The sequence below is a fragment of the Mugil cephalus genome, chromosome 10, assembly GCF_022458985.1.
Source record: "Mugil cephalus isolate CIBA_MC_2020 chromosome 10, CIBA_Mcephalus_1.1, whole genome shotgun sequence".
Classification (NCBI taxonomy): Eukaryota; Metazoa; Chordata; class Actinopteri; order Mugiliformes; family Mugilidae; genus Mugil; species Mugil cephalus.
The window spans coordinates 1,310,670-1,322,977 of record NC_061779.1 but is presented as its reverse complement, the minus strand read 5'-3'; the positions used below and the strand labels follow the sequence as shown (position 1 = coordinate 1,322,977).

The window sequence follows — 12,308 nt, the reverse complement described above, 5'->3', positions numbered from 1 at the left end:
CCTCCTCCTCCTCCTCCTTAATGTTCAGCCGCTCATTATTCAGAAGGTAAAACCTAACCTCGTTTCATTTCCCCGTAGAACGAGGCGTTTATCAGTCGGTTACCATGGTGACGACGGACGAGTTTACCCGACTGATGCCCTGGGCTTTCTGCAGGTGAGAGGAGGATCTACACCGAATGTTATTTAAACAGCTACGAAGTGTCTTTATTATTTAATTAGATACATAGTCTTTTATTTTACATAGTCTTTTTTATTTATTTAAATAGCTACATAGTGTTTTTTTATTTAATTTAATTAGTTACATAGTGTCTTTTATTTAATTATCTACATGGTGTCTTTTTACTTAATTAGGTATGTAGTCTTTTTTTTACTTAGTGTCTTTTATGTATTTAAATAACTATTTTATATATTTTAATTTAATGTATTTTTTTATTTCAGTATGTACGTAGTGTCTTTTATTTTACATAGTGTCTATTTTTTATTTAAACAGTTACATAGTGTCTTTTATTTAATTATCTACATAGTGTCTTTATTATTTAATTAGATACATAGTCTTTTATTTTACATAGTCTTTTTTATTTATTTAAATAGCTACATAATGGTTTTTTTATTTTATTTAATTAGTTACATAGTGTCTTTTATTTTACGTAGTCTTTTTTATTTATTTAAATAGCTACATAGTGTTTTTCTATTTAATTTAATTAGTTACATAGTGTCTATTTTTTATTTAAACAGTTACATAGTGTCTTTTATTTAATTATCTACATGGTGTCTTTTTACTTAATTAGGTATGTAGTCTTTTTTTTACTTAGTGTCTTTTATGTATTTAAATAACTATTTTATTTTTTTTAATTTAATGTATTTTTTATTTCAGTATGTACGTAGTGTCTTCTTTATTTCAGTAGCTACATAGTGTCTGTGCAGTTTGTTGCAGCAGCAAAGTGAGGAGTTGCTCCAGAGAGCCGCTGCACACCGTCCAGATTTCCTCCACACCTCCATCGCCTGCTACCTGGACCTCCTGCAGCTCCTCCTGGACGGACTCACGCCTCCACCACACACCTCCCCGTCTGAGGAGGAGGTGAGAACTAGATCAGGATCAGGGACGAAAACAGGCTGGAAGAAGAAGAAGAAGGATGATGAATAAAATTAGAAAGGAGGAGAAAGACGAGGATTTACAGTAATAGGAAAAAAGAGGAAGTGTCCAAAGAAGTGGTATTTTTAGAAAAAGAAGAAGAAACTTTATTAGGGGAAGAAGAAGAAGAAGAAGTGGTATTACTAGAATAATATGACCTGTCATATTGCATAGATACCTGTTACTGGTAGATTTCTGTCCATCAGACTCTCAGATCTTTAAACTCTTTCTTCAGACGGATTCTTCTCAGATCCTCGTTTTCATGAAGCAGCTTCTCCTCAGACTCGTCTCCTCTCAGACGTCGTCTCCTCTGTCGTCCGCTCGGCTCAGACAGGTAGCAACACTCCCCCCTCCCCCACCCCCCCTCCTTCCAGCCTCCCCCCCTCCCCCTCCATTCATCCTTCATCCCCGTCTCACCCTCCTCATCCTCTCCTCCTTCATCCCCGTCTCACCCTCCCCGTCCGTTCATCCTTCACCCCCGTCTCACCCTCCTCATCCTCTCCTCCTTCATCCCCGTCTCACCCTCCCCGTCCGTTCATCCTTCACCCCCGTCTCACCCTCCTCATCCTCTCCTCCCCGTCCTCGTCTCACCCTCCCCGTCCTCTTCTCCTTCATCCCTCGTCTCACCCTCCCCCTCCTCTCCTCCTTCATCCCCATCCTCTCCTCCTTCATCCCCGTCTCACCCTCCCCCTCCTCTCCTCCTTCATCCCCATCCTCTCCTCCTTCATCCCCGTCTCACCCTCCCCCTCCTCTCCTCCTTCATCCCCATCCTCTCCTCCTTCATCCCCGTCTCACCCTCCCCCTCCTCTCCTCCTTCATCCCCATCCTCTCCTCCTTCATCCCCGTCTCACCCTCCCCATCCTCTCCTCCTTCATCCCCGTCTCACCCTCCCCATCCTCTCATCCTTCACCCCCGTCTCACCCTCCCCGTCCTCTCCTCCTTCATCCCCGTCTCATCCTCCCCCTCCATTCATCCTTCATCCCCCGTCTCACCCTCCCCGTCCTCTCCTCCTTCATCCCCGTCCTCTCCTCCTTCATCCCCGTCTCACCCTCCCCGTCCTCTCCTCCTTCATCCCCGTCTCACCCTCCCCGTCCTCGTCTCACCCTCCCCGTCCTCTCCTCCTTCACCCCCGTCTCACCCTCCCCCTCCTCTCCTCCTTCATCCCCGTCTCACCCTCCCCGTCCTCTCCTCCTTCACCCCCGTCTCACCCTCCCCCTCCTCTCCTCCTTCATCCCCGTCTCACCCTCCCCGTCCTCTCCTCCTTCATCCCCGTCTCACCCTCCCCGTCCTCGTCTCACCCTCCCCGTCCTCTCCTCCATCCCCCTCCTCTCCTCCTTCATCCCCGTCTCACCCTCCCCCTCCTCCATTCATCCTTCATCCCCGTCTCACCCTCCCCGTCCTCTCATCCTTCACCCTCTCCTCCTTCACCCCCGTCTCACCCTCCCCATCCTCTCCTCCCTCCCCAGCTGGAGTCCCGATGTGCAGACCTGGACCCGGAGCTGGGGGCGGCTCTCTCCTTACACCTGGACCCCCCCAGCCTCAGCCCAGACCTGGACTTCTTCTGAGGCCGAGCTCTTTCTTTAACGGAGATGGTAACAGGACCAGAACTAAACGAAAAAAAAAAAAAAAAAAAAAAAACTTGTTCCATGACCAGATTTGTAAAAAACAAACGTCTGTATTTTATTTACAACGCTTTAATGCACACATGTACATCTGGAGCCCTTTCACTGCTACAATCCACAGATACACTCTAAAAAAAAGAGTAATAACTTAATAAAAACAGCTACTAAAACTAGACTGCATCGTGTTGGTGGAGAGTCTCTACGTTACAGGTTACATTAAAGGACTTCCAGCTGCATTTATTCAGACTTATTCAGTGGCCGTGTTCTTCAAAAACCTTCCTATGGATTCATGTTTCTGAAGCTCTGAGGGCTCAACGTCACAACCAAATATCTGATTTAAGCTCCACAGGGTTCATCATTTATCCTCTAACTTTACTTCTCTAAACCAGGGGGGTCAAACTCATTTTAGTTCAGGCTCTGAAGAGACCGGACCTGTAAGATAACAGAATAATAACCTATGAATAACGACAACTCCCGAGTTTTTCCATCTGTTTTAGTGCAAAGAGGAACAAGTAAATTAGGAGAATGTTAACATTTAATAAACAATCCTAAAAGAAAAAATGAAATTTCTTAAGAAAAATCATTAGGGCTCATTTCTGTCTCTTTAAAACAGTGGACAAATTAGAATTAGAAGTTATTTGCATTAAAAAAATTATTCTGCAGATTAGACCTTCATATGTTTGACGCATCCGCTCGTACCTAAGGACGTTGAGCTCTCAGGGCTTCGTTCAGAGTCTAAATTTTACATTATATTTGTAACAGAGGCACCACAAGTGTTCAAGTGTTCAGGAGACTTGGTCACAGATGTTGGTGCAGAGGTTTTTTTGTTTTTCTTTTTGTTTTGTTTTGAGTTCCTGTCGTCATCTGTCCTGCTCGTGTTGAACCACCTCCCCTGTCAGCGTGATGGTGGTCAGGTCCGAGTACGACGATGGCGGCGGCGGCCGCTGCTGCTGCTGCTGCTGCTGGACGTCGGCGTCGTCTCTCGGAGCCTCGGCCTGAGTCAGCGGGTGGACCATGGACATGTGGACGTTGAGGTTGTGCGCCTTCTCGAAGCGCTTCCTGCAGGTCAGACACTCGAACTCCAGGTCGGCCTCGGCCTTGTGCTTGGTCATGTGGTACTTGAGCGACGCTCGCTGGCGACACTGGAAGCCACAAACCTCACACCTGCAGGGGGAGAACGATACAATCACTGCAGCGTTTGATCCTGGAGATGAACGTAATTATCTGTAAAAGGTTCCAAATGATCGGAAAATTCATAGGGAGGTGGTTTAACAGAGCTCTGGACACATGCTGCATGAAGCAATATGTCATTTTATTCTGGTTTCATTGATAAAAGTCATTTATAGGATTCGACCAACAGAGTTTTACAAAATGAAAAAAATCAGGTGAACCCAACAACTTGTTATTTTTACTTTGATTCCTCCAGAACTAAACCACATGAATGAGTTTCCAACATGTTCATCATCAACATCATCCAGTTATTTGTCCTAAATGTGAGTTGCTGGAATGATGAGAGGTTGAGTAACCAGCTGTTGATGGAAAATACTGGCACTAGTTTCTAGTTCTTACGGAAACAAGTCAGTTTTACTTTCTGATGTTTTTGCCCGCAGAGTTTCCCGTTTAAACCTCAACTTCCCTCCAGTCTCTTAGAACTGGAGAAGCTACTCGGATAAAACATTTTCTCTTCTCTTTTTGTAAACGCCTTGGACTTCATCACCAAAACATCTATTAACAAGGATTTTAGAGTTTAATTTTGAGATCAAACGACTCAGTTTCCTCTTTAAAATCTTAAAGATCGAAAGTCGTTCTGACCTGAAAGTGTAGAGAAGTCGTAGACGTCATCAGAGACGTGGAGTTGAATTAGTTTACAAATAATAAAGGTTTCTGACTGGTTGGAGGAATATTCAGTTGAAGTATTATTAGTTTTCACTGTGTCAGTCTTAACCATAGACTGTATATAAATATGGACTAAACACGTCTCCTGCATAGACTGTATATAAATATGGACTAAACACGTCTCCTCCATAGACCGTATATAAATATGGACTAAACGCGTCTCCTCCATAGACTGTATATAAATATGGACTAAACACGTCTCCTCCATAGACTGTATATAAATATGGACTAAACCGTTCTCCTGTTTTATAATATTTAAACTCTCCTCCATAGACCGATATAATTGGCACTGCTCCTCCATAGACCGTATATAAATATGGACTAAACACGTCTCCTCCATAGACTGTATATAAATATGGACTAAACACGTCTCCACTTCCTCTCATTTTTGGAGTTTGGAGCCAGAGTCTGATCAGCACAATCTGAGGGAGGAGCCATGAGGCCCCGCTCACACTTCTTCCAGACTCATTCACGTTTTCTTTTAATTAATTAATTTAATTAATTAACACCAGGCTCTGATCTACCTCCACCAGCTACATGGAAACATTGGATCATACACTGAACTTGTTTTTAAAATTTTATTTTTACAACTCTCACAATCCCATAGGACTGCTTTACGGAGCGGTTGGCATGGCAACTGGTGGTCACCATGATGTAACATCCTGGTTTTGTGGTTTTATAGCATCAAATAACGAGCTAAAACGAAACTTCTAAGAAAAAATTTGCTCCAGAATATTCACCAACATTATATTAACTACCTTTAATGACTGAACATTTATTGACATGTATTTTTAGTGTTTTAGTTTGGCCCAAGCCCATTAACATGGAGGGGGTGGAGCTTATGACCTATACTGCAGCCACCATGGGGGGGCTCTACTTGATTTGGCTTCACTTTAGAGGAGCAGCTCCATATTTATATACAGTCTGTGGTTTAACCATAATGAAATCCAGATGATAGGACTCTAATATATTGTTGTTGCTGCTGTTCATGCACCAGGGGGCGCTACAGAGAAAGATGTTACCGTCGTGATGCAAATGCAGTTTCCAAATTCATGAGGCTAAATATTTTTTGTCGTTCCATCCTAGAAAGTCTCATTGTGTTTGATTAATTAATTCTGCTTCTACGTCTAGTTGGTTCAGGCGTTAAAGCTCCAGCATCGGGACTTACTGCAGTGGTTTGGCCCCTGAATGCCTCATCTGGTGAACTGACAGGTGCTTCCTCTGTTTGAAGGTTTGACCGCACTGGTCACAGATGTAGTTCCTCTCCTCTGGAATCGCAGAAAGAGTTCAGTGACTTTATAAATGACTCATTTGACTGAACTTAAGTTCGTCCTCACCTGTGTGGATGAGCTTGACGTGTCTCTGCAGGTAGCGGTCGATCATGAACACCTTGTTGCAGCCGGGGTGAGGGCAGGGTCGCTCCCTCACCTCCTCGTGATGCTCCTTAATGTGTTTCTAAACGCGACAAAAAGATCCATCACTCCTCCTCCCTCAATACCCACTCGACACAGAGACACAAACACACCTGAGAAGACGACTAGTGAAGTCATTCTAATCTAAATCCTGATTTGTGACTGATCAAATGTTTAAAAATAAGTAGAGAAAATAACTTAAAGCACAAAATAAATGGTTAAAATGCACTTTAATATAACGTAATTAATTAAAAATTGGACAAATGTCATAAATAAAGAATTAAAACAGCTTCAAATTACAGATAAACAGTTAGAATAGTTGGCTAGGGAGGTCATTCTAATCTAAATCCTGATTTGTACCTGATCTAATGTTAAAACCAATTAGAGAAAATAACTAAAAGTATAAAATGAATGGTAAAAAAAAAGAGGAAATTGTCATTTAAAGTAATTGATTAAAATATTTTGACCAAAAGCACAAAAATAAATGAAATAAAGTAAAATATTTTAACACCTGAAAAGATCGGACAAACCATTAAAATGTTTTAATTCTCATGAATAGAATTTAAATGAACCTAAATTCACATTTTAACCATGAAAATACACTCAGTGGCCACTTTATTAGGTACAGTAGTGAATTCATTTTAACCTAAATAAAGGTGAAAGTGATTCACCTGGGTGATGACTGTGGAGGATGGAGTTTAAAATGGGGGCGGCCAAAACATTAGGAACGCTTGTTGAATACTCCAGAATGAACTGAGCTAAATCAGCTGTGAAACAGCAGAGAATAAATTCTGACCTTCAGTCCATCAGGAGCTCTGTAAACGGCCGTGCAGCCTTGATACGGACACTTGTAGATGTTTGGAAGCTCCTCTCTTGAAAGACAAAAATAAAAAAATAAATATAAATATAAAATCGGTTGTTAAATGATCAGAAACAAAGCTCCACTCACCCTTTAGGTTTGAACTTGTTCTTCCAGCCCGGTTTGGGTCCAGGTTTCTTTTTGACTTTAGGTTCCTCTGGGGCCTTCGGGCTCCGTCTCCTCTTATTCGGGACGTTGATGCTTCGAGTTCTGGGAGGAAGAGAGACGAAGGTTCAAGGACCCAACACGTTTTAGTTTCATTTTATAACTGATTAGTTTTGTACAGAGTTATACTCATCAGCGTTTATTAATGTTAATAACTTGGAAACAACCTGAACTCAGCTCCAGTTTACTTTTAAAACCAGAAACAGAAACTGGAAAAACAACTATTATTTGATTTTGATGATTGAATCCAAACAACATATAACAGAAACTTCCTCCTCCCTTATTCTTTCATCCTTTCTTCTTCTCTCCTGGTTCCCTCCTTCCTTCCTTCCTTCCTTCCTTCCTTCCTTCCTTCCTTCCTTCCTTCCTTCCTTCCTTCCTTCCTTTCTTCCCGTTGATATTTCCAGGTCTGATCAGAAGCTAAACTCTGGTTCCCCTCGTAGAGTCGGACTCACCTCTCGTCCTGGTACGACTCAAACAGCTCCTCGTCTGAGAGACCTCCTTTCCTGTTCTCCTCAAACTCCTCCTCGGACACGACCCTGGACACAGTTAGATTTCATCAGTCTCACAAACTGAACGAGAGGGACAGGAAACATTTAAGACACTTGACTGTTTCTGTTTTAGTTCATTTCAGACTTTTATCTTTAAACTACATGAAATTATTTTTAATAATTCTGACAGAAAAACTAGACGAAACAACGTAAAGAAACAAAGACTGAACTCATTAGATTCAGACTGACCTTCCTTCCTCCTCCCTTCTTTCTCTCCTCCCTTCCTTCCTTTTGTCTTTTCTCTTTCCTTTCCTTCCTTCCTTCCTTTTCACCTTGTTCCTAAATCTGGATGGTAGTGGTACGTACGTATGTGGAAGGTAGAGATCCATCATTGGCAGCAGCTGTTACGATATTCTACTGACCACATGGTGGCGCTGCAGCTGATTTAAACACAGACTGAGACCAGGGGCCTCACGTATCAAAGCGTTCGCCCACGTCATCGTTCAGATGTATCGTTTTCGTTTCCCGAGGCCAGTTTTACTGGAGCTGTGTGCAGAGCTGCAGCCCTGAACGCAACACAGCGCGGATTCACAATTCATTTCTGCTTTCTGCTTAGTTTTTGTGTAGTTGACTTTTATATCTTTATTTATATCATTTTTTTCAGCTGTCGTCCAGGTTCATCTAATTCCCACACAATGCTGTTGAACAGCAAGAGCCGTTTTCCCTGATGTAGTCGGAGCTATTGACTGCACAAAGTAACAGCAAACATTTTGTTTCCATAAATGTACAAATAATATGTGATGCGCAAATGCAGCAACATCGTGGCAAAGTGGCCTGGTTCATTCTGACCAGCAGCATGTTTGGGAACAGGCTGGAGTCTGATACGGTGCCGGTGGCTGAGTAAATAATTTAAAGTGTTCGTTTCCCACTAAAGCACCTTATAATTAAAAAGGGTTAGTGTGATTCATTCAAATGGTGTATGAACAATTAAACTAAATCTATTTCACATGTTTTCTGCCTTCATTTGACCCCAGGGAAACGTGGCTGTTGACTCCTCTTATCAACCCCGACACCGAGTGATTTCCATGTTTCTTTCCTTTTGTGTTTCTGCCTGACGACCGGTTACCTGCGTGTCTCCACTTCATTTGATTACACTTTGACTTCAGACTCGGTGACGTTTCTCTTGTTCGTTTTACTCATGCTGAAAATGTGATCGTGCAGAGCGGGGAATCCGCGATGTCGACCCTATGTAAATAAATTTGCATATTTAAATTGGGGCGTGGACAGGGAGGGGTTTGGTTCTCCTACAAAGTGGTTGGATCCATTCGAACACACACTTTGATACATCTGATTTTTTTGGGCGGACGCCGTGTTTCAGTGAGAAATCCATGCAAGTCTTTGTGCACGAGGCCCCTGGTCTCCAGTTCAGGCTGAGGACGAATTCATGGGGACACATTTTAATTCATGTACATGTGGTTTGTGGTTAACCTGTCCGACAGGTCGCTGTCTCCGGTCCTGTCCTCCAGCTGAGCTGCAGCAGGAGACAGAGGCTCCTCTGCACCGGCAAAATCTGATGAAAGGACGAGAAACAAACATTAAAAGTCTGTGTCGGCGTCTGCACAGGAAAAATAAATTCATTTACCACGGTTCCTAAAAATGGAGCAGCCGATAACACGTCTCCACCTTCCAGTCACTAAAACACAACTCATTTCTGCTTTCTGCTTAGTTTTTGTGTAGTTGACTTTTGTATCTTCATTTTTTTCGGCTGTAAAAACAATTACATTTTCCCTGGGGATCAATAAGTCCTTGTCTTATTTAAGCAACGTGTTCCTTTGCTTTGCTTCTTTTTTGTGTGAAGCTCCTGCTACATAAATAAAAGTTTGATTTGATTAGTGAACAGGCGTTAAAAGGAACATGGCCACTTTATTAGGTACGCTATGGTGGCGTGTCTCACCTTCGGCGGCGCCCGTCCAGGCGTCCAGATCCGTCTCAGTCTGGGCTGTGACTCCAGGATGAGAGCTCTGAACCAAGGTGCTCATACTTCCTGCTGAGCTCCTTCCGTTCCTGCCTGGCTGCTCCTCCTCTTCGTCCTCCTCCTCCTCCCGTTCCTCCTCCTCCTCCTCCGACATCGCTCCATCGCCACCTCCCCCGCTGACGAAGCTCACTGTGGCGGCGCCGGCGCCGGCGGATCGGGCGTCCATGATGTGTCGGTGGCCGTCGACGCAGCCCCACACGGCCTTGACGGAGCCCCAGCACTGGCCCTCCAGCACCTCCTTCAGGTCGGGGCAGGAGCGGCACACCTCCCCGTGGTGGTGAGCCCAGGACACCAGTCTGTGGAGGCACTTGGGGTCGGAGGTGATGGACGGCGGCGCTGAAAGAAAACACTTTAACACGTGAGTAACGCAGTCAGTTTATGCAAGAGCAAAGAAAAAGACGGCGTTATTTACTTGTTGAACTGTGTTTCGCTGACGACTCTGGAAACTTCACATTCTTTCTGAAACACAGACAAACAAATGCTTTTCTTTCTACACGTTCTGCCATAAACTCTTTAAGATTCCGATCTCTTCTTGGACTCACCGGTTTCTGAGGTTCTCCTTCTCGACAGGCGGGAGGTTGACCCTCTGCAGAAACCTGATCAGGATGCTGTGGCACTTGTAGAACTTAGCGTGGCATTTCTTGCAGATGAACTCCGAGAGCCGGGGGTCACGGTCCAGCTGAACCCCGACCAGCCGCTGGAAGTCTGTGTGGAACAAAAGAGGAGAGGGGGTGGCGGCGGCGGCGTCCGACTCATCGTCAACGATGTCGAGGGATTCCTGAGGCCACTTGATGAAGGCGTGACGGAGAGAACGTGGAGAGAACTTCCCGTGGCAGAGACGACAGACGGTGGAGAGTCGACCTGCAGGGAGACACGGAGGTCAGTTTATTTTCTGACATTTTCTTTCAGAGTTCACTGGTAGAATTCACAGTTCATTGGTCCATCAATGATGAGCAGATGCAGCAGAACAGGCCCAAACCAGGACATTAGCGCCCCCATGTTTCATGGAGGGATGAGGTTCTGATGCTGGAATGCAGTGTTGGTTCATCTCCAAACATTTAAACCAAACTATTCTACTCTGGTCTCATCTGTCCACTAAACATTGTCCCACATTTTCTTTGTGGACAGAGAGCAGTGTCTTTGGTTGTTGAGTGGATTCATCAACATGAACATCAGCCAATGTGAGAGAGGCCTTTAGCTGCTTAGAAGTTCCCCTGGGTTCCTCTGGTTCCTCTCCCACTATGATGGAGTGATGTTTGTTGGTGGACCACTCCTGTGGAGGGGAACAGTCGTCTTCAATCTGTCTGACTCTCTGTGGATTATTTGTGGCTTCCAGACTCTTTACTGATGGTTGTGGAACATTTTCCAGCCTGATGAGCAACAACAACTCTTTTTCTGAGCTCCTCACAAAGCTCCTTTCATCTGTTGTCATCACACACTTCAACACAAACATGAGACAAATCCCTGATTTATAGAAACTAAACCATCACACTGATGGAAACTCTTCTGGACACATGGACTCTGGTTGGACCTTTAAATTTACTTGTTATTCTAGAGGAGGACCTCTGTGATGTGTAATACTGGTAATTCACTCTCTATAACTTTGTGTCTGCTCACCTGAAGACCTGGACTTGCTCTCTGGATGTTTCTGTGTGTCGTCAGCCGTCGTCAAACCGAGGTCATTGTCGTGGTAGAAACCGTCTGCAGTCACAGCGGCGGTCTTTCGAGGTCTGCCTCTGTTTCCGGGGGTCCTCTTCTCCTCGCCAACGCCCTCTGACGACTTCCGTGAAGCCTCCGACGACCTCGTCCGTCGGCCTCTCTTCTTCATGGCCGTGAGGCTGGACGGTCAGCAGCTGATGAACGGAGCTCTGCTGCTGCGCCACTGAAAAGATGAAACCGATCACTAAGAACGATGTGTGTTCACTCACTGGTCATTACATTAGGAACACCAGTGAAGTCATTAAGGTCTAAATAATGTGGAGTTTGTTGATGGAAAGGTGGCGATTCACTTGGAGGATCATTGTGGGGGATGGATGGAATTGAATTAAACTCTAAAGCGTTTCAGCTATTTAGTCTATGTCATAATATTAGGAACATGCATCAGTCCAATAGCACTACAAAATGAAAACACAGTTGAATCAACATCTCTCTATTATTAGAAACACTCTTCAGAATTCTTGTTTGAGGAAAAAAAGGTTATAACCTTTTACATTTAACATTAATATCCCTTCAGTATTTAATAAATTGCACTTTATATGTAATCTTTCCTCATATAATATTAACCACTTTTGAGCCCTTAAAGTTTAAATGTATGTAAATATTTGACATATTTAATTATAAGTTAATCAAAGTCTTGCGTTGTTGACCCCTTTAATTTAAACATCCATACACAAACTAACACAAAATAACCTTTAAGAGCATTTTTACATCGCGACAATTTTCTGTTTACAAGCTGCTAGCCGTTAGCCGCTTAGCTCGAGCGAGCCCCGCAACCTTCGTCAGCTCGTTTCTGAAATAAGATTTACGTCGAGAGAAATGAATTTAGTCTTTAAGCTGAACTTACCGTCACGGTCTACAAATCCCAGAACATAGAGAGCATGGTTTTAATTTAAAAAGATGGTTTTATTAACCAGGAAGAGCAGCTCTGTAGCTTCAACGCTGCTGCCAGTTGTAAACATTAGAACCCGGAAGTGTAA

The 12,308-nt window shown here is 43.8% G+C and overlaps 2 protein-coding genes across 3 annotated transcripts in view; one reads left to right on the top strand and one right to left on the bottom strand.

The window, feature by feature from the left end:
• Positions 1-2,929, top strand: part of LOC125015094 (Fanconi anemia group A protein) — a 25,740-nt gene extending 22,811 nt beyond the window's left edge. The window contains exons 39-42 of the mRNA XM_047596753.1: positions 79-154; positions 925-1,079; positions 1,366-1,466; positions 2,599-2,929. Coding sequence (XP_047452709.1) covers positions 79-154; positions 925-1,079; positions 1,366-1,466; positions 2,599-2,697 — 431 coding nt within the window. The 3' untranslated portion in view covers positions 2,698-2,929. The remainder of the gene's footprint in view (positions 1-78; positions 155-924; positions 1,080-1,365; positions 1,467-2,598) is intronic.
• On the bottom strand, positions 2,788-12,308 carry znf276 (zinc finger protein 276). Of its 2 annotated transcripts, none has more exons than XM_047596721.1 (12): positions 12,176-12,308; positions 11,230-11,494; positions 10,155-10,473; positions 10,025-10,071; positions 9,532-9,948; positions 9,048-9,147; positions 7,542-7,625; positions 7,012-7,131; positions 6,859-6,934; positions 5,988-6,105; positions 5,819-5,918; positions 2,788-3,918 (listed from the first exon to the last, which is right to left on the bottom strand). In XM_047596721.1, exons 2-12 carry the CDS (start codon positions 11,438-11,440, stop codon positions 3,615-3,617), a joined length of 1,896 nt encoding a protein of 631 aa, XP_047452677.1. In that variant the 5' UTR covers positions 11,441-11,494; positions 12,176-12,308; the 3' UTR covers positions 2,788-3,614. The 2 variants fall into 2 exon arrangements, with proteins under 2 accessions (XP_047452677.1, XP_047452678.1); XM_047596722.1 differs by having other exon boundaries at positions 9,066-9,147.